The sequence below is a fragment of the Vanellus vanellus genome (assembly GCF_965231255.1).
Source record: "Vanellus vanellus genome assembly, chromosome: 6".
Taxonomy (NCBI): domain Eukaryota; kingdom Metazoa; phylum Chordata; class Aves; order Charadriiformes; family Charadriidae; genus Vanellus; species Vanellus vanellus.
In genome coordinates, this window is record NC_138911.1 from 2,475,511 (window position 1) to 2,501,194 (window position 25,684).

A 25,684-nucleotide genomic window follows, 5' to 3' on the forward strand; every position below is an offset into this window, starting at 1 on the left:
ATTTCACTTTTTTTGCATAGGATTCTTCTCCTTATTATAATACAAAGTCATTGCATCATATTCTACATAAAATTGTAGCATCATGATACTCTACCAATTACCTTAGTAGAACAAGATTACTAATTGACTAGCCTAGCTCTGGGATTTATGTCTACGTGTAGCATTAAGCCTGTTACCTTACTGTCCCCTTGCGCTCTGTACTGTACCTGTCCTCATCTAGTATCTGGGTGCTTCAGAGATCTCGTCTTCTGACCAAATATTTGTACTCTGCTGCCTTGGAGACACGTTTCATTTGCAGGCGTATCTCCAAAAAGCTAGTGACTCCAAGACTGTCACTTTGCTTCCCTGCTGATTGTTCCCCAAAGCGTACCCTGATGCAGTTCCTTTCTGAAAGCAGCTGCGGCGAGATGCTGGTTTCCCCTCTGCAATGTGAGCAGTCACCAGGCTGTGGAGGGATCTTCGTTAACTCAGTATATTGGTCATAGCATCTGCTCACCATTTGTCATCCACCATCGATGCAAGTTCAGAAGCATTAAAAAATGACCAGATAAATTAAAACGTGAATAAGATTCATCTTGAATCTTCACTGTGAAGTGATGAGTGGTTTACTTCTCTGGCAGGCGGCATAAAGTTTCCAGAAGAGGTTAACGTTGTTGAAAGAATCTCATTTTTCAAAGGAACTCATCAGGCTGATATCTCACTCTCTGAGAGTTTGTGCAAGAGCCTGTGCTGAAACCCAGACAAGTAGTAGAGAAAGCATTCGCCCTGAAATAACATCAAAGGGCCGACCGGATCAGTGCCCAGCTCCGATAGGAAACTCCTCCAATTTGGCAGTGTTTCTTCAGTGAAGGAGATACACTTCCAGGTTTGGAATTCAGAAGCCTCTGAGCAGATAGCCAGAGGATTTACAGTAATCCCTGGGCTCCTTCCAAATGAGATAAAGGTCATTTGATAGTCATCTAAAGGATAAGGATTTGATAGAGCCTCATAGAAATGTTAACACACTTCCTTTTATTGAGGCGTTGGAAAAGAGTTGAGAATGTTCCACTACTTAAATTCGATTGTGATGTCATATTATTTTTAATTTTTATTTTCTTTTCCAGAAAAGAATGATCATTATCTCTTTCAAAAATGCCTTTTATTTCAAATGTCTTTTATTGTTTATTATTATTATGATTATTATTGTTATAGCTAGTCTGGCAGACAGGCAGTGTAATTGTTTCATCCTAGAACTACACTGGTATTTTATTAGATACACTTTCTCTCCACCTCTTTCTCCCCCGTGCAATATGTTTTTATATATGTTTGATGGACTATCCTATAACAAGCGGGAAAATACAAATATGCTATCCAAAATGTATACAGCTAATTATTTAAAGCAACTGGCTTTTGGTGGTTTTTTTTTTTTGTGAGCAGCAGAGCTAAGGAGACCTGGTTGCTGCAGGTTTGCAGCTTGTGACACTGGTCCCTCCGCAATAACCTCTCTGCTGCAGTAACCCCGGTTATCCCGGCACCCCATTCCCCTTTTGCTGGGTAAGATGTAGCAGAAGCAGTACCTGAGCCAGAGCGACGCTGGGAGTGAGGGGCTGAGCAGGAATAAGGATTTCTTCCTTGCCTTTCCCTCGGAAACCAATGAGGTTTCTCTACATGGACCCTTTTTTTGCAGTGTTCACATGAACTTACTGTCTTTCTCTAAGAACTAAAACTTCTGTCTCCAGTATGAGTGAGGTTAGACAATTTTTTCAGAAATGATGAAGCAGTGGGGAGGGTATACATAAGATAGGTAAAATAATGAAAATTCATGAACTTGCTTTCTTAGGAGATGGGGCTAATAAAAAAAAAAAAAAAGAAAAAAAATTCAGAAATTTTGTTGTTCTTCACAGACCTGAATGCTGCTTTAGTTCCTTCCGGAGACTGGATGCTAAGGCTGCTACTGAAAAATTCCAGCAGGATCTGGGTTTCCGAATGCTAAACTGTGGAAGGACAGATCTGATCAACCAAGCGATCGATGCACTGGGACCTGACGGGGTTAACACTATGGACGATCAGGTATGCCATTATCACCACACACACAAACGCTCTTTGCACGCACAAGTTTCACGTACCTTTCCACGTGGCAAATCAATAGATGAGGTTGTAAGTGTTAGTTGCCTCTCCAAGGCTTTTCTAGTTCTAGCTTGTGTTTTAGTCTGAAAATGTATCCCTTAAAAAACAAAAAAATAACCCCCCGAAGAGCCAGTCAAAGTCTGGAGTGCATTGTTTCTTTATCAGCTGGAATGTGGGTCTGTTCCTGGGATGGCCTGTCGCAGACTCTGATGGGAGACGGGTTAATATGCTGGCTGTGAATGGAAAGTCTGATGTTGGCTTAATGCTAAGACAGTGTCAAAACAAAGTGGGTTTTGCCAGTGACACCCTCTTCTGGTTCAGCAGCCTGAATGCAGACTGGGTCAGTGAGGAGTGACCAAAAGGTGTTATTGTCTGATGGCTTTCAGGCGCGAAGTGAGTTACATGTTCTCAGTACAGTCTGGCATGCAAGAAATAGCCCCAAGAACCCCCGTGGCATTGGTATCCGTTGGTATTAGTGTTGCTGAAAGTCCATCACACTAATGTGTCTATTTTTTCATTTTTACCTGTTCCCTGTTCAGCTACATTGAACCATAGGGATGCGGTAGTCTGGGGAGTGTTTAGCTGCTTCTGCTGTCAGTCCCCATCAAGTAACAACAGTCTGTTCTCTGGGGCATCATTCAATGCATTGAATTAGCTTTTAATTAAAAAAAAAAAAAAAACACAACAAAACTCCTCCAAATAAACACTCATTATAGCTGTCACAGCAACGAGAATGAGCTGTCATGTCTCAGAAACAATAGGGTATTTATCAGTAGGAAGGATTCACATTCAAGTCGAGAGGTTTTGTCATAGACAGCATTTTACTGCAGTAATGTTTCAAACCAAATTCTGAAACATGGTACTTTCCGCCGTCCTGCGATTTTAAAGGAAGTGTGAATGTGTACACAAACAGGAGCAGAAACTGCTCCTGCACAAGCTTCTATGTAGGTATGTATTTGCCTTATTTACATATCCAGGACAAGGAGCTTTGTGGTCACAGAGGTGGGGCATCACATCATAAGTCCCCTAGATATTGACTTTAATAAAGTGACAAAGGTGGCAGATTTATATTGCGAAGGTCTGCCGCTTACTTCCTGTATTTATTTTTTTTCGTAAGTTTTTGCAGTTCTTGTTTATGTAGCCCCGAGGTCTTTTGTTCTCTCAAAGCAGATTATTTTGCATTGTCAACTTTACTATCCTAACACCGAGACGCTGGTGCCGAGACCGTCACTTCTCACTGCGGGATGGTTTTTTTACCTCTCTTCAGCCAGTCAGCAAACTGGGAGCTGTTTGGCTTTTTTATGCATAAAGACCCTGCGTTCTCTGGGCAACTCATTGGAAAGTTTGAGGAGTTTCTGCTGTCACTTATTTATGGTCTCGCTGTCATCCTGTTGATGTCATCCTCTAGCCAGTCCCACTGTGAACAGGGGGACCGTAGCATGCTGGCGGCTCTGTTCTCTTTGCAGAATGCTGCTCCCACGTCTCAAAGCAGTGTTTTGGCACTGAGCGAGGAGGGCAAGACAGGCTCCCTCCGGAGACACTGCTGCTCTGAAATTCTCCACTTAAGTGATTCTGGAGCAACTCATCTCTGCAGCAAAGCGAGCGTCCTCCACCGCGCTACCAATCACAGGCAAAGTTAAATCCGGGCCCAGCAGTGACTCTGCCATTGCTGGAATATATATACTGAGGAACAAGCAGGGAATGCAAAACTGATACTAAAAATAATAATAAAAAAAAGCATAGGTAAGGTAAGCCTATACAAACCGGGTAGCTTTGGAACCCTGACTGTGGCAGTACATATGGGCTTGTGCCTGCAGACCTGAGTTTTCAATTCTCAGTTAAGTTTACTTGTCTGTAATGAGAGTGGATCCTCCCAAGCCCCCCAAAGCCAAACCCACACATCCCCTGAAACATCTTTGCAAAGTCACTGCCTCAAATGCAGGAAGATTGGAACTGTGGCTGTTTTGAAAAGACACCTTTGCAGATACAAGGTCAGCACTCCTCAGTGTGAGACATAATTCTGTTTTATGATACATGTCCATCTCTAAAGATGAAGCTGTATTACTACACAATGAGCAGCAGAGATGCTGCTGGTGAAAATTCAAACGCTCACAGTAATTAGGGGGGGGAGCTGTAGGATGCGAGCAGGAATGGATTTTACTAGGCCATTTCCTTTCTGTCCTTGGCTACTTCTGGAATGAACTCCGTAAGGCTCATTTCTCTCATAATTCATCTCTGAGCCGTCATGGTTTGCTGCTTAAGTAGAGAGAGAGAGATTTATGGGATTGAAATGCTGAAATATTGTGGCAAATAGGATTTTAGCAATGGGGATAAGTTGCCAAATAAATTCATCTTGTGTATTTTTGTGTTGTTTTCTGCTTTCGGTTCATATGGCTACAAATGATCCAAGAAATGGTATTTCTTTTTTGGCAGCCTTGAGAAAGCTCAAGAATTGTGGACAACACACAGCTGGGGTTTTCAGTGATCCCTTTTGTATTCTTGCAATCTTGTCCCCTGATGTTTTGTCCACATCACTTCCCAAGACTAGTGAGTTGTGCTCACTCTGCATAGAAATCAAATGTTTTGAACATATACGTATGCTGTCCCTACACACGTGCACACCTGCACACACACACGCTGCTGTGCGTTAAGATTCAAGCTCACCGTGTCCATGACAGTTTCACTGTTGATAGGTATAGAATTGTAACTTTCTTTTTTTCTTCTTCCTGAAGGGTATGACCCCACTAATGTACGCCTGTGCTGCTGGAGATGAAGCCATGGTCCAAATGCTTATAGATGCTGGAGCAAATTTAGATATACCAGTGAGTAAGAGAGGACTCTATGCCTGTAATTATTCATCTGTAAACTAACAAGAGCAGTTATGAAATCTCTCCTAGCAACTGAAGGCTTCATTTCTGGAAGCTTCTGAGCAAGCCACTTCTTTCAGTAATCATTGCTTCAGGGATTTGGGAGGGCGAAGAAAACCTTCAAAACCTCTTGGAGTGCTCAGTAGCTCCAATTATGATTGGCATTGGCAAGTCTAATAGGCATGGTGGGGATAAAGGGGCCTCCTTCCTGAAAGAGCTGCCACTAGGAGAAACCAATAAGCCCATTAAAAAGCCCCAGGGGACGGGACAGAGTGACTAGCGGCGGCGGTGTTCTCTAAACGGCGTAAGTTCCCATTCCCCGGGGTTGTCACTTACAAAGGAAAAAGCCAGTTATGTACAAGTCTAAAGATTATGGCAGACAGATACCGCGGTGGGTAATAACTACCTGGTTCCTTTCTCCCAGGTTCCCAGTACCTCTCCACGATACCCTTCGGTCCACCCTGACAGCCGGCACTGGACCGCTCTTACCTTTGCTGTCCTACATGGGCACATCTCTGTTGTTCAGGTGAGCAGAGGAAACCCCCCGGTCGGGAACCTTTACAGGAGACGGGGAGGGAGTGACACGCAGCACACTCGCTGTCGGCCCTCCTGAGCACGAGGCCGTCACGGGCTCCAGGTGCCGTTTGGCGGAAGCCTTCTAAAAACCAGTGAAAACACACGTTTTTAAAATGAGGGGAACGCAACTGATGCTTTTCTTGCGGAATTGTGAATTGATGACAATTCCTAGCGAGGCCTCGAGAACAAAACACAGTATGTTTCCTTATTTTTCTTTGGTTTCAGTATTGGTCTATGGCTTACCACTTCCAGCAGAATGCTGCACAATCGTTTCTTTGGTATTAGATAAACTAGTGCTTCATGCGGAGCAATTACAGGCAGACTGCTTGATCAGGATGCTTTCTGACATTAGATGTTAATTGGTTTCTACATTTACATGTGCAAAAATTAAGCGTATGCTGATTTCTGCTCTCGTGGCATCAAATCATCTGTAACTTCCTTTATAATCCTCACGAATTGCATGAACAAGACTTAAGCTGTCATGGGAGCTGAGCCACTCGCATCCTCCCTGCTCCCTTTTCTGGGGAATTAATGCAGGGGGCAGCAGAATGGGGTGGAGTCCTGGAAATTCGACCTGAACTTCAAGAGGAATTCAAAACTGATCAGAGCAGATAGGCAATTGCTGGTGAATGTAATTACCCTTCTGCTCAAAGGGGGGGAAAAAAAAAAGAAAAAAAAAAAAAAAGTAAGCAAATGGCGGCTCATTTTTTGTTTGTGTACATTTGCAAATAATTACAAAGATTAGATTTCACCTGGCAAATCGCCAGGGCAGCCTTTGGTATTACAAAGATTGGACAGCCGTAATGTACGTGTGAGATAAGAGCGTGATTCTCCCGGGAGATGTAGCCGAGTATATCAAAGCTCCTGTTGGACTGCATTACCCCCTATATTTGTTTCTTTTATTTAAGTTAAAACTTCTGAAGATTACTTTTTTTTTTTTTTTTCATTTGGCAACTATTATTAAAAGGGTAGACGTCAGCTTTTGCTAAAATTGGTGTATAAAATTGCCTTTCCAGTTAAGGTCCACCGTGCAATACCTGCATGGAATATCTGGTGTCTCCAGAGAAACGCAGCAGCCAAAGGACCAGCAGTCATGCTCTGCAAAAATTTTTATAATCAAAACGTGAATGTATAAGCTTTTCATGCCAAGGACAAGATCAGCACTAATTTGGGATGGCTGAAACTGTTAAATTGTGATGGTGGTATGGGGTACAGCCTGCTGGACTCCTGGCACCCAGTGGAGAAACCTCTGCTGGTGATGGGGCAGGGCTCATCCTCTCTGCCACGGGAGAGGGGCAGCACCCACTGCTCTGCACCTGCAAGTGCTGCTCTGGGTGCTCCGATGCTGCCTGCCAGCCCTACCCTGGCCATAAAAGGGGTCCCCATCATCTTGTAACCTTCTCCCCTTCGCCTGGGAGCCGGATATTTTCCCTTGCGAGCAGCTCGGGGCATCCAGTGAAAGCAGTTTGTGTGTGTGGCAAAGCCCTGCAGCTGCCAGAGCCTCCTTGTGCAGCTCCATGGGCCAGGGAGACCAAGAGGCATGTTTGGCCTCCGGGGCTAATTCCCTGGAGGAACCCTGTTTCCGGCACAGGAAGTCCATCTTATTTAGTTTCACGCTGTGCGCAGAAGAGAAGCTCTGATTGCAGAGCTCTTTGGAGTTGGGTAATTACAATTGCAAAACCATGTTCAAAAAGGAGATTTTTTTTTTTTTAAAAAAAAAAAAAAGGTAGGTGATGTTCTCCAAGCTGCCAGCTGAGCACCTTTCCAGCACAAACTCACTACTGAAAGCACAGTAAAGCAAAAGAAAATAAGAAAACTCTAAATTGACATTCATGGGGAGACTTTAGCCCAAGACTGAGCAAGCAAACGCAAGAGAAATTTGCCTTGCAATAGATATTTCACTTTAGCCTTTGAGATGGTCCCTTTGTGTGTGTGCACTCTTCGCTACCAATCTACTGGTTTTCCTTTCTCACACACAGCCCCTTCTGTTTGCTCTTTCTGAATTGCCCTTTTCTCAGCTCCTTGTCTTTCGTGTGTCTGTTGCAGCTGCTCTTGGATGCTGGTGCCCACGTTGAGGGCTCTGCCGTGAACAGTGGAGAGGACAACTACGCTGAGACACCGCTTCAGCTGGCTTCAGCCGCAGGTGAGCTCAGTGCAGCCTCAGCACACTCCGCCTCTTGCTACCCCAGAATAACCACAGCCAACTCCCGCCTGGGTCCAGTGTCTGTAAAACGCATTAGGAGTCACTTTGCACTGCATTCTAAGGTACCATAAAGATACCAAACGAGTAACACAGTGAGCTGGCTACTGAAAAGTCGGCATTTTCTCATTTCTAAAACACTAGTAGGAACCCTGTCTGGGTTGGCAGCAACTAACAGCTGTCATCACGTGTCAAGAGTAGCTTGGGCACTGGAGGAGCGTCTGCTTTTGCAACTAGTCCCAACACTCGCCTCCTGCCAGAGGCCTCCAGAGTAACACCGACTGAAACAACTCCTTCGCACAGGGCATTGTCAAGAAACGTAAACCAGCTACTGTCTAGTCTAGGCATGTCTTGGATCTAAAGAACTTCCAGATGCAAAAATTAACAAGTTTAAATTCAGCCTGGGGAAAAATAACTGCTATATAAAGAAATTTGTTTTATTAATTTATTAAATACAAGTAAAATTCTGCATTTCTTCTACCTAACTGTCAGGAGAAGAGTTTAGCATTCTGTGAACAAGTTTGTACAAGCCTAAAAGTACCTGCTGTTTTTCAACACTTTTCACCTCTGTTGTTACTTTTTTTCCTTCATTTCTGCCTGCTTCATTTTTGTGCACTTATGAAGATGATGAGTCTCTGGCTTGCTCTGCGCCAAGCTTGATTGAAGGGATAAAGAAATGGCCTCCGCTCACTGTGTGGGTCTCCTGCCACCCTCAGTGCTACGTCTAATGCGCAGGGTGGAAAGGAGGCCTGGCTGAACGTGGGCTGCGCCCATATACTTGTCTGGTTAAACTGGTTGGGTACATCTCTGCTGGCGTGTATTGAGAGCACCAGACCAGTTTAATTCTCTTTTCATTCTTCCTCTAGCTAGTTGGGCATTATTAGGTAATTTAAGTGCTTTGTGACTCAGTTTCTCTCTCTCAGATGTTAAGAGCCTGAATGTGCGTTTGCAAGATGCTCTAAAAACCTCAGTTGGTACCATAAACGTTGCTGGTGCAGTGTCTGTTGCCAGTCCTGTGTTACATGCCTTCACAGAGGTAACGGACATGGAATCATCGTTATGTTTCTGTCATTTTTTTTTCCCTAGGGAACTACGAGTTGGTCAGCTTATTGCTAAGTCGGGGTGCTGATCCACTCCTGAGTATGTTGGAAGTCAATGGTATGTCTTCATCGCTTCATGAAGATATGAATTGCTTCAGTCACTCAGCTGCACATGGGCACAGGTAAAGCTCCATTCATGTTCAGAACAGGTTTTTTTTTTTCCTAAGGCTATTGCTCTAGGGATTCCTATGTGACTTTATATTACACGTCTTGTACCCAAAGCCTTGGGTTTGCAGTTCAGAAGATGGTGTTCAGGCTCTCCTGATAACAACCACTTTCAGCGCAGCACAGTTTCTCAGACTGTTCCGATTCAGATGTAGGTAATGCCTTTTGAGTGTTTTGGGGAACTGAAGGATTCTTTAAACTGGTAGTTGCTCTCTGTTACAGCCCTTTGAGAAAAAATTATGCAAGACTTACATTATTCAGCAACTATAACTTTAATAAAAGAAAGGGATTATATTTTAGTCAAAAGCGCAAAGTACAACAGAAAGATCTCTGCTTTTTTGCTTATTCTCTCGCTTGCTGGTTGGGCTCTGCAGCACTGAGAGTGAGCAGGAGCTGGTTCTAGGCCATACGTGAGCAGACTAAGTTCAACCTGTGGGTAGGTTATGAGACAGTGGTTCATGTTCTGAGACAGAATCTAATCATATTAAGGTGGCAAAAATAATCTGCAGTAGAATTTAGCTGACTGCATCTCTGGTTTTTGGATGGCTGATCAAGAGATCAGCCATTAAACTGCTGAAAAGCCAGACTGGGCTTTCCAACCCTGTTTGCAGTGTAGTTATTTAGAAATAAGACATCACCTACAAACTTATCCAGAAATCCTTCTGTTCCCAGAAAAAATGTTAGCGTAACAAGTCAATTAAAACAGCCCTGAAGCCGCCCATGTAGATGGGCTGCGAGAGCGCCACGGGGTCTTACAGCAGTACAGCTGGCCCTTCTATAGTAGCACGTTAAATAGTAGCTACCTTGCTTGAACACAGCTGTGCTTTAGAGTGGTGCCAAAACTGCACCTCCAGGTACATCGTACATCTGGATACACCAGGGAAAATAGCCCAAGCTCAAATGAGGCCCAACCTCTGCAAAGCTGGAACGGCCTAATGCAGTTATTTACAGTGTAAAACTACACAGACGCTCTTCTGTTCCCAAATCTGTTCCCCTCCCACAATCTTCTGCAACATCTAACTGGGCAGGGTTGATCCTAAAGCACAAAATTAACTGGTTTTAGTCACAGCGAGTGGTGTGGGTGCAAAGAGAGCACCAGCTAGTGGCAATTCAGCATCACAGCTGAGCGCTCGGGTGGACTTGCTCGGACAGGGAACGTCCGCTGCAGATGGCTCCAGCTGGCTGTAGAGACACCAATGATGCAAACTTTCTAAAGTGGCTGCACACAAACAAGCAAGTCTCTTTCTTGCAACTGCTGTGTGAAATTCCAAACCAAAAAAATTCTCCCTGGATTTAGTGATGCAGAACTATCATTTTTTATGGTTTCTATTTACTGACACAGGAAACGGGTCTGACTAACACAAGGTAACAATGCTTGAAGATGGTCATTTGGGAAAAAAGCAAGGGTCTAACAGACACTCTGCTAAACTTTACTTCAGAGCTTAAGATGTTACCACACTTAGGGCTGGCAGAAGGAAGCATGCTTCTGTGCCAAAGCATGGAGTGCAATAAAAACCAGTTTGCCCTAAAACTCTGCATTACACCCTGCTACCACTAAGGTACAGGAGCATATTCCATGTTTTTGCCCTGGGCACTTGCCAGGGCATCAATTTCTGGCTTGCAGGAATAGGGAAGAAGAAGTAGTTTAAATGATCTAGATGATCTTTAAGGTCCTTTCCAACCCCACCCATTCTATGCAATGCTGCTCCTTATCTGCCAGCTGTCTCTCTATCATTTACTATTTACTAAACCAGACTCCAAAACCCAAATCTCCATAGTCCTGTCTGAATTGTTGATATTTCATTTAATAAGGGATATCTCTTCTACCTCCTCAGGAACGTTCTGCGCAAGCTCCTGACCCAGCCCCAGCAACTGAAGGGAGATGTCCTCTCACTGGAGGAGATTTTAGCTGAGGGAGTGGAGAGTGACACCTCCAGCCAGGGCAGCTCCAGCGAGGGGCAAGTCAGGCTGTGTAAAACAAGAATGAAGGCTCTGCAGGAGGCCATGTATTACAGCGCTGAGCACGGCTACGTGGACATTACCATGGAGCTCAGGGCACTCGGTAAGGTGTTCTCTTTATTTTAAGTATTGTGCACGTTCAAGGCATGAAAAGCTTTTTCCTCTGCCCCTTTCACTCGAAGAAGAATCTGTAACCCTGACTGCAAAGCTATCCCAAGCTCACAGGAATGAGCTGTCTAATTTAATAAAACAGCATTTAAGGCTCCTCACAATTTTTTTCAAGTTTCCACTGATCTAGGATGTCCCTTACTTTTGGCAGGATCCTCTGTTCCCAAGTATCAAAAGCGTGTCTTTTCATCAGATACCGACACCTAAAATTCAGTGTTAAAGAGGGCGGTCTCAAAAACAAACATAACATCAGAGATTAAATGGTTTAAGGTGAAAGAACAGATTTGATCTAAAGGTAGGAAAGAGAAGCTTTGAAGCTTGTGTGTCTAGCCTGGTACAGGTAAGCGGGAGAAAAGACCTCACACCATGTTTGCGTAGGGTGAAGTATTCTTACAAATTCAGTTCAAATTTATTTTGTAGTTCTAACTAATCACGAAGCTGAACACACAATGGGAGTCTCCAACTTACAGTCCTGGTACCAGTCCTCTGCTGTTGTAGATAAGTCACTCAATCTGTCAATGACCCAGTTCAGTCACCTTTTTAATATCAAGGCAAAAATGTATCTGCTGTTAGGATGTATGCAAAGATCTATTTCAGGTCTGCCAACCATTAGTAATAGCAACAGGAGGATCTACTCACAGGTACCTCAGCAAATCATCATCTCTCACTGTCCTTTTTGCTGTGGCTACAGGAGTCCCATGGAAACTCCACGTGTGGATCGAGTCACTACGGACAACCTTCTACCAGTCTCGTTACTCAGTTGTACAGACCCTCTTACGGGAATTTGTCACCATTAAAGAAGAGGACTATAATGAAGAACTGGTTAATGAAGGGTTGCAGCTCATGTTTGATATCCTCAAAACCAGCAAAGTAATTATTAGTTTTGTAACAGTATCAAAGTCAAGTGTTTGGTTTTTGCTATAGAACAAGGTGGTGCGCAAGACCAAGTGAATGCCTATGCAAAGTCCCCAAGGAGTTACGGTATGAAAACGGCCCTTATATGAATTTAGATAAATGCTGTACAGCCCACAAAAGCAGTCTTCGCCGTAAAGACATTCATTTCAATAGAAGCGAAAGCTGTTCTGTAGAATTCCCGTTCAGCAACTGGCTTTTGAAACCATGTGAATGGAAGAGGAAGAGCTATCACAGCAGTACTGGGCAATTCAGGTTCTCTCAATAGTATCTTCTAGGAGTTTTCTGAATGATGCTTTTGTTCAGCAACATTTTCCTTCTACTTTTTTCTTTTATTTAAAGGTTGCCTATGGCTGGTTTTTCATTGCTTTTCAAGGCATGTCTAAGACAGATTTGATCCCCAGTAGATAGTTCAGCTGTCTCATTTTGCAGATAAGTTCCCCCAGTCTCTACCACGTTCTCTTCAAGAGGCTGTTCCCTACAACACTCATTGTAACTGACCTTTAAATTAAAAGCAAGAGATATAACTAAGTAAAAACAATTGCAAACCAGGAGCTGGAACTTAGCATTTGACAATGAACTAATATAATGAATTAAATCTTGCTGAGAACACACTTGTGGGCTTACCCGTTATAGACATGGGGAAGGATGAGCTGATGCCAATGGGCTCTTTTTCCCTTGGCAGAGGTTGGCCCATAAACTGTTGCTGAGAGAATTCTGTCAGAGCATCCTTGTTCAGATCGTGCTCTTATCCCTCTGTTTGAAGCGTATTCTTGTAGAGAGCAGTTGCTGTAAGCCTCAAGTGAACAGTTAGAGCATGTTTGAAACCTGCTCAATACAAAGTGCCGATTGATGATACCCGTTTGATTCTCCTTACAGAATGACTCTATCAATCAGCAGCTTGCATCCATCTTCACCCACTGCTACGGCAGCAGCCCAATACCCAGCATTCCTGAAATCCGGAAGACGCTCCCAGCTCGGCTAGGTACGATGCTCACCTAAACAGTGAAGTTCTTGAGATTTTTTTTAATAATTTTTTTTTTAAAAGCATCCAGAGTCTCACAAAATATTCCCCCTCTTTTTTTTTTTCTTACCTCAACAGATCCTCACTTTCTAAACAATAAAGAAATGTCTGATGTAACTTTCTTGGTAGAAGGAAAGCTATTTTATGCACACAAAGTCCTGCTGGTTACTGCATCTAACAGGTGAGTTGCTTTCCATCGCCAAGTACCAGAGGTTTGCCTCTTTATTCCCTCATTTGTGTGACCAGCCCCCAGTCACCCACTGCGGCAAGACAGCCACTAAGGATACGGACTACAGACCGTAATTCAGGTCTGCAAGACCAAGCCACATCTTCTTTGCTACTGTTAAGAACCGTAGGAGAGTAAAGATGAGTTTTTATAGCCACTCCTAGGATGTGTTAGAGATTCCCATAGAGATTTATGTCTACTGACATAAACTAACCAGTAATTATCCCTAAAAACCTGTGCAGGAGTTGGAGTGTACATCTCCAGCCGTTCACTGCCTTTCCCTTTCCCCTCTCGGAGTCTGCTCGCTAGAGCTACACTTGCTCCAGAGTTCCTGGAAGCGTCATCCCTGACCTGGTATGCTCATAGTTACTAATTTCTTTCTCCGTTACTGGTGTAGTAACAGTGTTTTGCAATTATTATGGGGTGGGACTAGATCAGACCCAAGCAATTTACAGGTTAAGTTGTCCCTGAAGTTCTAAACTAATTGTCATTAAATTGAAATAAATGTTTGTTTTCAACTTACAAGCAAGAACAAAGAGGGATCTTTATCTTCCCTTTGATGAGGCTGTTAGTCAGTAGGTAATGAGGATGTGAAGCACTAATACAGAAATCTATTAAAACCATTTTCAGGTTTAAGACGCTTATGACCAATAAAACAGAACATGACAGCCACGGCAGCAAGACTGTTGAAATCAGCGATATGAAATACAATATTTTCAAGGTATGTGACTTACTCTACCTTTCCTTTGTTCTTTTCAAAGAACAAAGAAAAATTAAAAAGAAAATTCAAAAAGAAAATTCAAACAAAATTCAAATTTGGAAGCTAAGAGGGCCAAGGCTTAATATCACAGGTAATTTACAAGTAGAGCTGGAGTTCATTTGGGCACACCTGTATTTCAGGCATATTCTGATCTTTGGCAAAACTTTCCAGCTAGAACCAACCTGAAAACAGAAACCTCCAGCCCATAGTCGTCTTTTCCTAGTAGGCAGCTGCCTCCTCCATGAAGCAGACGCTAGTCTGCTACTGAAAGTAGGTTTAGACTTTTAAGACACAATTTTCATACTTCTTAAGGCACCGTTTTCATGCTGTGCTAAGCAAAAAGGACTCTTATTTACAGGAGGTGGACTGCCAGGCTTCGTATTAAGTCAAATCAGATGATCAGAAGTCAATGGTGTCCCTTTCAAGAAAGGCTCAAAATTGAGAATTGCACTTTGCTTTTATAACATTGCCATATTTAGTGGACTTAAGGGAGGTTCATTCACGACGGCGAGAAAGTAGGTTACTTAACACACACCCAAGGAAAAAAAACAAGTCAGTGAAATGTGATAGTTCAGTTATTCCAGCTTTCCGGATCTGCATTGCAAATTTGGAAGGTACAGAAGAGGGAAAGCTGAAGTGCAGAATAGGTGCTATAACTGCTTCAGTACAGGGTTGAGGCTTTTCCTTTTTCTCTCCTTATAAGCAAATGAAACGGCCAAACTGTTGGTCAGCAGTGCCATCACCTTATGTAGAGGGAATGAAGTTGACCATAAGAACATCTTTATTCTACTCGAAAGGGGCTAGACAAGTTTTGTGTTGGATAGACAACACCCAAATTTTGCAGCTTGGGCCATGACGGAAAAAATATATTGAAACAAGCCTCCTTAACACTTCTACATCAAAAAGTTTCTAAAGATAAACATCTACTTCACTGGAGAGAGCAACAAATCAAAAAGAATTGAAACAGTGAAATACTTCACAGAATTAAACAATTTTATGGTGAATAAATTCAGACAAGTTAAGGAGATGACAGTGTTCTACAGCAATCTCTGTTATGGCGCATGGAGGATACAGATCTGCGTTCTGCTCAGGGCTCTGCTGGAAAGCAGCTTTGCTCTCCTGTAATTCCGTTATACACATAAGGCAATTTTAAAAGTAGAAGCTTAGTTTTGTTACTGCTACTGTTAGAAACGGTAAGCACAGCACGCAATCCCCACACCTGCTTACCCAGACACGGGAACGACTTCTTTTTCCCACACCAAATCTAGTCATTCCCTCGCTAAGACAGCACTGGTTTAGCTGGGGGTGTGCACATGCAGATCAAAGAGCAGAAACTGCCTCTTGCTCTCCCTGCAAACAATTAGGCCTTTTCCTCTGGCCCTGATGGGGGGCTGGAAGCTGATTAGAAGCACAGCAGGGGATGCAAGTGGCTGGGAGGTCCCCGAGACACACATGCTCATGGCATGGCGGTTTCGCGCTCCCGGTAGCTGGCAGCTCTGCGTGTGACCGGCCTGCAGGGCTTTACAGAACAGGATCCAAGGAACTGTTTTACAAGGACATTTCGTGTTGCCTGGAGACACGCTGTCACCCTCAGCCTAAAATCCTCAATAGGGCCCTTTTCAGAGCCTGAGGAAGAAAAGTATTAGAAAGCAGCAGATTTGCAACACTAGGAAAAAAAAAAAAAGCCAAGAGTGGAGGTGAGAGCCAGCACACCGTGCAGTTCCCGTCTGCTCAGGAAGGGGAGCACTGCCATTCATGGCCCCTTCTGACTTCAGCGATAACAGCTTCATGCCTGGCCTTCCTCCCATTTCAGATGCTGATGCAGTATTTATACTACGGAGGAACCGAATCTATGGAAATTCCCACCACTGATATCTTAGAGGTGAGAGTGTTTTCTTCTAAGTCTTGCCAGGCGCACCGGGGCACAAACAGAGCTTAAAAGGCAAAATGCAGGAGCCAACAGCAAGCTGCCAAGCCAGGAGTATACTTAACGCTTTCAAATGAGCTTAAGTTTCAAAACACTATTGCTTGGAAATAAGAACTAACGATTGCGTTTTATTATGTCCATGAGATGCTGGGAGGGGTAACGGGGGCAAGACAAATTACTACAATGCTTTTGGTACCCAGAGTTGGGTGGAAGCCTCCTTTGCACGTCCTCTCTGTCCTGGGAGAAGGAAGCAGATGTGCTGCGCTTTTGGTGGGGCACAGAAAAGGCGCGGGTGATGCAGCAGCTCTGGTGCATATGGTTCAAACACCACGGGGCTGGAGACTGGAGAGAAACAGCCGAGTTCAAGCTGAACTTGTGCAGCTGATGGCACAGCAAAGGTTGGACTAAGAGCACTCCACAGTACAAATTGGCCCTTTTACAATAATGCTGCTCAGTCACAGGTAGTCTGGTGAAATTAGAGCTTGATGCTAAAGACTACACACAACTCTTTTCACCTGAGGAGAGGAAAGGGGGCTTTGAGCTGTCTAGTGCTCCTATGGCACGGTGACAGAAGGTAGCACAAATACACTTCCTGCAGGAGGAGAAAGAAAAGAAAAGAAAGAGAAGAAATTCTGTGTGGCACTTTATCCAGGCATCGAGCGGCCTTTCTGTGCTTTCATGAGGACTTGGCCATTAAAACAGGGAGTCAGAGAGTGTTCAGAGGGGAAATTGTCAGTTCGCCTTCCCTAAGTCTTTCAAGGCTCATGATCTCAAATAGCTTCTCTCTTGTCCTGATAGCTGTTGTCGGCTGCCAGCCTATTTCAACTGGACGGCCTCCAGAGACACTGTGAAATCCTCTGTGCCCAGACGATCAGCTTGGAGAACTCTGTTAGCATCTATAAATATGCAAAGGTAACTGCCTTATTTAAGAATAACAATGAAACAGCATGCATGCTTTCTGCAGTCTCGTTTCAGTAACTAAATACAACCAGCACAGAGCGGGCACCTGCTACGCTGGTAACTCTACCCCAACCACAACCACAAGTGAGATGTTGTATTCAAGTTCCAGTCCGTAAAGTCCTACACAGCCCTAGTATGTTTTCTTGTCTGAAGCAATCATGTATGAAATTGATGCGAGATCCCTACAGATCAGGGGAGAGGTGTCTTAGCAGGCTGATGCAGCAACATCAGCAAAGCCCAAGAGATTCAAACCCTCAGAGCAGCAGGGGCAATTGATCATAGTACAGCAGCTAAGAGGTAAAACCCTTTCCTAGCACTCCTACTGCTAAAATACATTATTTACAGCTCCAGAACTAGCATAAACTCTGTTGTGAGACATAGATATTCAACCCTATAGCAAATAACCCATGTTATCAATAACATCATAGAGGAATACTCTGCCATTCCTGGAAGCTTGCAGGGTCAGACCCCTTAAAGACTACACAAAGGGCTGATAATGATGCGCATGTTTACGTTGTGTGTTGTGATGCACTGATTCTTCTCTATTCCTGACTCTTACACCATTTTTTTCCATGGAATGGAGGCTGGTTTCTTTCCGGATGAACAGTATACAGGGCTAGAGAGGGGAAAGGGAGCATTCCCTACTGGCCTTTAGTACTTTTCCTTAAATTACTATTTGCACAAAGTTCCCAGAAATGGGATGTATGCATGCACAGTGCTGCTTAATACTGAACTTGGGTTTCATTGTTCTCCTATAACTGAGCTTCCCCCAGTGGCTCTGTGAAGCAAAGGGAACCAGATCACAGCCAGAAATCCACCTAACGTGTTTTAGAAGTGTAACATCCCTATTTTCCTACATTCAGCTCCTTTTTCTAGGAGTTAGGCTCACATCATATGAACCACATTCTTACTGCCACGAGCTGTGCGTGCCATCTGGCAGCGCAGCATTTTATGTTGCGGCACACGAACTCCCCGCTTGCGCAGCTAAACAGGTATCGGCCAGCTGCTCTGCTCCTTTAAGGGGAAGAGACTGGAGTGCGGGCCAGCGGCTCTGCCAACAGCAGGCCAGCAGGGAAAGGAATTAAAAAAAAGCTTGAATGCCTCCCTGCTCACACCTGTGCCTGCAAAAAGCACCAAAAGAAATTATTAGCCATCACCAGTCCTACCTTTGGTGCTTTTTCCACTGTTATTACCGTCCTTTTTCTGTCTTAGAAAACATTAAAGGGGAAAAAGCATGAAAAAGCATTAGAAATGAGAAGCAGCTCAGGCATGTCCTTCAGGTCAGTGACATACAGAAAAGGCTAATTGATCTTCCTCTCTTCCGCAGATTCACAACGCGCCAGAGCTAGCCTCTTTTTGTGAAGGCTTCTTCCTCAAACACATGAGCTCTCTTCTAGAGCAGGACTCATTCAAACAGCTGATCTACAGCCGGAACAGCAAAGTGCAAGGCCTGGACCCTCTGCGGGACTTGCAGACAGCCCTGGCCGGCCGCCTGCACTCTGTGTATGTCACCTCCAGGGTGTGAAGCAGGAGAGAGGCAGTGGCAGGAGCACTGGTTCAAACTACACAGGGACATGTCGGCAGGCAAAGCTGTGGCATTCCTTTTTGCCTTCTGGATCTTGCTGAAAGTCCCCTACAAGAGATACCCCCTAGGCCAAGGGTGCTGTGCCTCGTCCCGCTGACGGAGGGGGAGCTGGCTTCTCTGTGCTACTACTGTCACAGCGCAAACAAGAACTGAGGATGCTGCAAGTGAAGAACCTGAACCTAAGAGATCGACGCTGCCATTTAAACAAGCCCAACACGGGGCTGTAGAGAAGCGAGGCAAATTACCTAGACCCAACACCTAACATGTAGTCTTAAGTGTCTGTCTCCACACCGTAATGGCCACCTAGTTCATGCGCGTAGATGTTTTACTTGTAAAAAGGCTGTATAGAAGGAGTTTTCTAATCCAATGGATCACTGCCCGTTCAATGAGTCATCTGTCTGAACACAAAGGCTGGTGTACACAAACTGCTTCACCGTTGTAATAAACACCAGTGTCTACACATGTCAAGAGGCTCTGACATAAGTTTTCCCCCAAACTGTTTGCACCTTGAGAAAGAGAGATTTTGTAGATGTTCAAAGCTGAGTAGAAACTAATACTAACTCTGAAATTACTCACTCTTTAAACCTAATATGAAGAACTGAGCTAAGGCAGGGAGAATTGGTTTTTTGTATGTTTTTAATACAGTTTCACTGTGCTAGTTGTTAATCTGGATCCATTTTGAGGAGGGAAAAGACAACTGTCTACCCTTTCACTACCAAGGTCCCAATAACCATCACCTTAAAAACCTGTTCCTGAACATCATCTGTGAGACCCGACACCATAAACAATGTTTTCCAAAAGACTCAGGTGTAGTAGGAACTAGCACTGTGCTGAAAAACTGTCTGATAGCATAAATAGCAATAAAAATCTCCTAAAGACCTCGAGGAACATACAGCTGGATGGTTTGTTCTCTCTCTGGAGGTAGTTGGGATTAGACGCTCTGACCTCTAGTCTCTGCTTGCACAGCCTCATCCATGGAATGATGTTGATTCCACAGATATGCTACCTCAGGGGGATGGGGAACACTGCACACCGGACTGGTTCCTGGAGGTAGGCTGCAGGCTGACATTTAGGCTGCAGCACTTAAACAAGATGCCTCAGCTCAAATTTGTCCTTTGTTCCCAGCAGACAGATGTTTCTAGTCCAAAAGGACTCATTCTAGGCTGCCTTCTAGCTGACTCAGAAGAACTCAAAGGAGCCAGTTCAATCTACAGCTTTGAGTCTGAAGCAGTGTTTTCGCATGTGTTTTTACATTTTAAATAATCCCAACCGTAGGCAGGCAGTTAGCTGTGCAAAAACACAAACCTTGCTCTTACCAACAGCTTTAAGGAAAGACCTTCAGATACTCCCACTGATCTTTGTTAGCATCCACCAAAAGCATTTGCTAAGATGCTTTCCTTCGATGTAGGTGGGCGAAGGAGAAGAGGAAGCCAAGTTTTCAGTGGAGAACTACTGCTTCTTAGAAATTCAACAATTAATACCGTAGCTGAACACACGGGAGAAGCAGGCTCAGCTGCGCCCAAGCTCCAAAGCACAACACAGACATGGTTTAGGCAGATGAAGGGAATGAGAACGAACCACAGCATCTCCCAACAAATCCATCAAAATCTGACATCACCTCATTCCTAAAAGGTTTACATGAGAGGCAAATTGCATGCAAGCATCAGAATGATTAGTGTGGGCTCAGTACACTGACAGACACGTTGGTCAGGGCACACTCCAATCTGTGCTTTCAGTACACATCCACTTCTGAAGATCACCAGCTCCAATAACTCTATTTATTATCAGAAAGCCATACAGGTGTTTCAAAATTATCACTGGTCTGCCTGAAAACTACCACAAAAGGCTTTATCTTGGAAAGTATTTTCAAGTAGCTGCTCCGGCTATCTGTACAAATATGTAGGTCCTCTTTTGTTGCTGTAATATTACAATGCTTTGTTAATTGTACATTACTGTTGTCATTTATGTAAATGTACCAGGATTTTATTAACAACGTGATTTTAAAATACACAGCCGCTGTTATTTATTCTGCTCTTCTAACAACAAGAGAAAGCGTATTTAAAGTCACTGCTGTGGAAAAGGCCATTGGAGTTTTAGCATCTTAAATTTGTTTTGGTATATATACCCAATTTTACACTCTAAAACAAGGGATAGAGGCATTCATTTCCCCTTCCTAAGCTCAAACATTTTTTTTGCAGTAATAAGTTGAACTTGTAATTCCCCTAGCTGAAGTAAGGTTAGCTGTTTTCCATCAAAAAGCAGTAGACGGTAGTGTCTAAAAAATCCTAATTCTAGGCTGCTTCTCTCTACAGCAGAAGAGACTGTGACAGTTAAAGCAACTATTAACCTGGAGGTATTCACACAGTCCTCAGAAGTTAAACATCTGATTCACTCCCTCCCAAATGCTAACAAAGAAAATGGAAAAAAAAGCGGGTAACGCTTCCTTCCCGAGTCACCTCAGAACCCCAAAGGCTAGAAGGGCTCCGGGTGGCGCTTTGCTGTGGCAGCAGCAAAGAGCATTTAAGAACACACTGACAGCCACACGGAGTCAGACACATAGCAGCAGTGGAAGCAAGGGCATTTATCTACCAGGCAAGAAGTATACAAGTATAAGAGCAAGACTTTGATCCAGAACTATTTTTTTTTTTTCCCCTCCCTTAAGTTTACCCCATAAATCTTGTAGACGCCTACCGAGTTTGGGGCTAATGGCTGAGCTGTAACTCTGAAACTTGGTGCTACCTCTACAGGACTCAAATACTTTCTTCAGACGAAGCACATTTCAGAGGAAATCATTAATACAGCCCGAACCTGGACTTGGCTGCTGAGAAGCACTTTGTAATTGTTTCTTTCCTTCAATTTCCTACCACACATCCAAACAAAGGGAACCCTGCAGCTTATCTCTCTGGTGTAGCAAGAGCTGAAATACAGTTCTATAATAAATTGCCATCACAGGCATTTCTTAGCATTTGATTTACATCACCCGAGAGCAGTCTGCTGGGAATGATACACCAGGCTGCTTTCTCTCGCGCTGTGCCCTTACAACAGCACACCTGGAAACCCACCAATACAAACACCAACTTGTTCTCAAGAACCATGGAATACAAACACCTAAGATTCCCTTTGGAGCACTTTTACTCTAACAAGTAGATTAAATAGAAATTTCTTACGAACGTATTGCATACCACCTCTGTTTTACACAGTGCTGCCCTTGGCGTCCCAGAAAGTATCATAGCAGAGTTTGCCCAACTTTGGGGAAGTGCAAAACTTTGCTGGCCATAATTATATTATTTCAGGGAGCAGAGGAAATAAATGGAGCTCACACATCTGCCTGAACACGCTCAATGACTCTCGGACAAAAATAAAACCTTTTTGCTTTACAATAAGCCTTTGCACAGCAGGCAAGCGCTGGCTAATGCAGCACTGCTACTAACTGGCCCTTTGCCCTCACCAAATGCTGTCCAAGCAACCAGACATTGCTTCCCACACCTGCCAGAATGGAGACAGCCGACGGGACACAAGAGGGGGGAAAAAAAAAAAAAACCAACCCATGAGAGCAGCGACTCCCTTGAGGAACAAGGGCAGCAAGCTGCTGTCGCCACTGCCCGTGGCAGAGAAGAGGACTCAAAAGCTAGATTTGCCTCCCCACAGGGCAGATTTTAAGTATAAGGGATCCATGAATCCACCTGAAAGCAAATTGAATATTGCACTCAGCATTGTTTGCCCAAGCAAAAGAGGGGCAGAAAAAAACGTCTGTCATACAATGAAAACCCACAGCACAGCAGCGAGAAAGGCCTTATAAACGGCAACGCAGACCGGCCCAGCCCCAGAGCTGAAGTCATCTCAGTGTTGCCCATTTTCCTACTGTTTGTACCCAGAAAACGAGCAGGGCAGTTCACAGCGGCTCAGCTACAGCACTGCCCTCATGCACAGGGCAGACAAAGCTCTTTGCTCCACATACACGCTCACTGGGCAGGCACTTACTAGACCAAGCACTGGATTTCACCCAACACTCCCATCTCCACTTTGAGACACAGCAGGAGAAGGCTGCCTGTGTCCCTCACCACCTCTCTCCACCCTCAGCCTCGACGCGCCTGCTAACAGAAAGCAGTCGTTTGAAAACACACACCACGAGGTGCAATTAGTTTTAGGGCCCTTACCAACAGACGGGCTCATGGTGCTGAGACTACATAGGGGAGAAGGAGTGACATAGCCAAACAAAAATCCAGCTGTGGAAGCAAAAAAACCTCCCGAGACAGTATCACAATGGCCAAATGGAAAAGACATAACTTCCTCCTGCCCCTTATGTGCTTTGCCCTTATCCAGTACACCAACCTTTGCTTCCCAGCCAGCTCGCTTCACCCTCACGCCGCTGCAGGAGGCAAGAGCCCTCCTGAAAGCACAGCCAGCTCGCAGCAGCAGGGAAGATCCTCAGCTTCACTGGTTTTACTTCCTCCCAGATGATACCTCGCAGAGGTCAGCTCGCTCCAGCTGTCAAAATAGCTCACGGGTCTCCAAGCAAGCAGGATGATTCCACTGACAACTAGGTCACATCTACCCACCACCTGCAGAGAGCTGCTCAGCTATATGTGGCTTTCCCATTTTGCTCCAATTAGCCACAGTACTCCATCACTGCGGCCAAACCAACTCACTTGAGCACAGGAGAGAGTGAACCTACAGCAACATGACAGACAAGCGATCGGGGGAGCACCGAAAAAGGGCGACAAGCTGACCTCGCAGGTTTAAAACACGGCCTGAGACACTAATGCATGTGGTTACTGGGTTGTGCAAAGACCTGTTCCCCTGCCTAGGAAAGGAGGAGGCACAGACCGCCGAGCTTGGTTTGCCTGCGGTTAAGTGCATGCACAGCAATTAGCAGTGCACCAGCCTCCTTCAAGCATTCACAGCCCCATCTGCAGGGAATCCGGCTACAGAAAAAGCAGGAACCTGCTCTAGTCAGAGGGAAACTTAGGCTCAAAACCAACCGACCCGACCCTAAAATCCAAAGATACAGAACTCACGCTCTTCTCAGCTCCCGTGTTGTGTGGCATTTTTAGTGCACTTCTGGCTACAGAAAGACAGGCATTCTTGCTTTGTTGTTGGATTGCATTCAAGTAGCCCTTACTCTAGCTGGAATTTTAACCCAGCTTGACTGATGGAAAGCACAGACAGAGGAAAATGTGGTTTGACTAGACTTCTTAAAAAAATAAAAATAAAAAATCCACATCTCACTTATTTTAGTATCTGAGGGCTTTTTTCCACTTTGCTGTTCAAAGAGCAACAGACAGGCAGAGGAATCCAAAAAGCTGCCAGAAATCATAAAATGTGCACGGAAAACCTGAAAAAGAACGCTTCAACTGAATACACACGTTTTCTGTAAAAATAGCAAAATTCTCCTTAAACACAACTCCCACTCAGAAACAGAGGGGCACGTGCACAGCTCAAACCCTCTAAGTCTTTTACAGCAGCTACAGTACACCTAATTCACAGACAACAGAGCAAGAATTACTACAGCCTACAGAAGGCAATGGAGGCAGCTCTAGAAAGATGTCAGCTAAATAGTAAAATCCTAGTTTGCTTGAAGAATCCAGTTTAATTTTGCCTATCTTCCACCTTGATTTACAGACAATTTACAAGAAGTCTTGGCTGGACTTTAAATATTTTTGTAGAACAGCTCCTACCCAGCCTGTCATCGTGAATGCTTCCAATGCACTTTACCCAAGACAGTGCCATTAAGTCAGGCGTCGAAGTTTTTATGACTGCTGCCTACTACCATGAGACCGTATTTCCATGAAACAACCAGAAAGCTCAGTCTGACTTAAGGCTTACACAGTAACAGCTTCATCACAACCACGCGCAGGTCACAGCTTTGGCACAGTCCCAGCAGAAGCAGAGGACAACCAAATTCATACACCGTTTCACAGCTATTTAGCATGGACTTAGAAATAAAGAGAAGCTTTGACATATTTTTCATATAAATATGAACTTTGTTTGAACTGCTCGGCCCTTTGGTCATCAGCTTAGCCATTAAAAAACAGAAACCAATTTCAGAGCCCTAACAGCACATGGGTGTTCTACAATAAAACTTCTTTTAAACCTTAGTTTTGAACCTATTAGCAGAACTACAGTTTAACAGCCCTCCTGAGACATGCATTGTAATTCGCACCACTTCTACATTTTATGGAAGTTCAATCAGCAGTTTCTTAGCACAAGAAGTAATGTGCAATAAAAAAAAACCCACCTTCTGATACTGTCACCTATTAGACAGTAAGACCCAGAGCAAGTAAAACACTACCACCTGGGTGAACAAATCCAGCAATCTGCATAGGGTAGGGAAGCTGAAATAATCACTGCTGCTTTATTAGTGCAAAGCTTCAACACACATTAAAAGGACTCTAAAAGTGTTTAAAGCTTTGACTTGCAGCCTGTTAAATCACAGCTGAATCTCATCAAGCAGAGCATATGAAGTAGGCAAGGCAACAATATGCAGTCAGTAACCATTTAATACCAATTCCTTACCTGACCACTACACTTCAAGCACATCTTTGTCATCCCCCTTCCTCAAACGGCTAAAGGATGTGACCAGCTCAGGACAATCCATAAAAAGACCTTTTACAATACCCATCCCTCAGACAAATGTGACCAACTCGATAGGTTTCTGCATTGAGCTAAAAAAGACATTGGAAAACCACAGTCCTACAGGTATCTGTGGAAAATGTGTTTTTTATGCTGCAGAGTGCCTGGGCTAGTGACCAGCTTCCAGGACCAACCGTCCAGCCACAGTACTCCCATTTGTCAGAACCGCTCTCCTCTCACCCAGCCAAGGAACGTCCCCTGAAAGGGCTCCAGCACTAGCTGCAGTCTCCCAAAGCAAGGGGTTGTAGCTCTTCACACCTCTCCCAGCAAGGCCACCACTTATCCTACTTTTTACAATAACAGCAGCAAAAACAGAGAGAATTTAGACTCACCTTTTCTTCTGAGGACTTTCTAGGCAGCTGCGAAGACCCTCACACTTCTTGCCTTCCACATCTGCTCCTTTTACAACTTCTTTAGAGGTGGTTCAAGGCAGCTAACTACCACCTCATCGCTGCCAGTGCTGCTCTTTCACACAGCCGGGTGATAACAGCCCCTCGTCAAGCCTTTAAGGGCTGC

General features: G+C 44.3%; 1 protein-coding gene across 1 annotated transcript in view; it reads left to right on the forward strand.

Annotated features, from left to right (window-relative positions):
* The window catches only part of ABTB2 (ankyrin repeat and BTB domain containing 2), a gene marked incomplete at both ends in the record, with an annotated part of 133,272 nt that extends 114,797 nt beyond the window's left edge, over positions 1–18,475 (forward strand). Inside the window, 13 exons of the mRNA XM_082485456.1 lie at positions 1,884–2,049; positions 4,839–4,928; positions 5,398–5,499; positions 7,596–7,692; positions 8,836–8,971; positions 10,850–11,076; positions 11,833–12,011; positions 12,933–13,038; positions 13,156–13,258; positions 13,934–14,024; positions 15,877–15,945; positions 16,789–16,902; positions 18,278–18,475. Coding sequence (XP_082341582.1) covers positions 1,884–2,049; positions 4,839–4,928; positions 5,398–5,499; positions 7,596–7,692; positions 8,836–8,971; positions 10,850–11,076; positions 11,833–12,011; positions 12,933–13,038; positions 13,156–13,258; positions 13,934–14,024; positions 15,877–15,945; positions 16,789–16,902; positions 18,278–18,475 — 1,678 coding nt within the window. The remainder of the gene's footprint in view (positions 1–1,883; positions 2,050–4,838; positions 4,929–5,397; positions 5,500–7,595; positions 7,693–8,835; positions 8,972–10,849; positions 11,077–11,832; positions 12,012–12,932; positions 13,039–13,155; positions 13,259–13,933; positions 14,025–15,876; positions 15,946–16,788; positions 16,903–18,277) is intronic.
* Between the last annotated feature and the right edge of the window lie 7,209 nt (positions 18,476–25,684).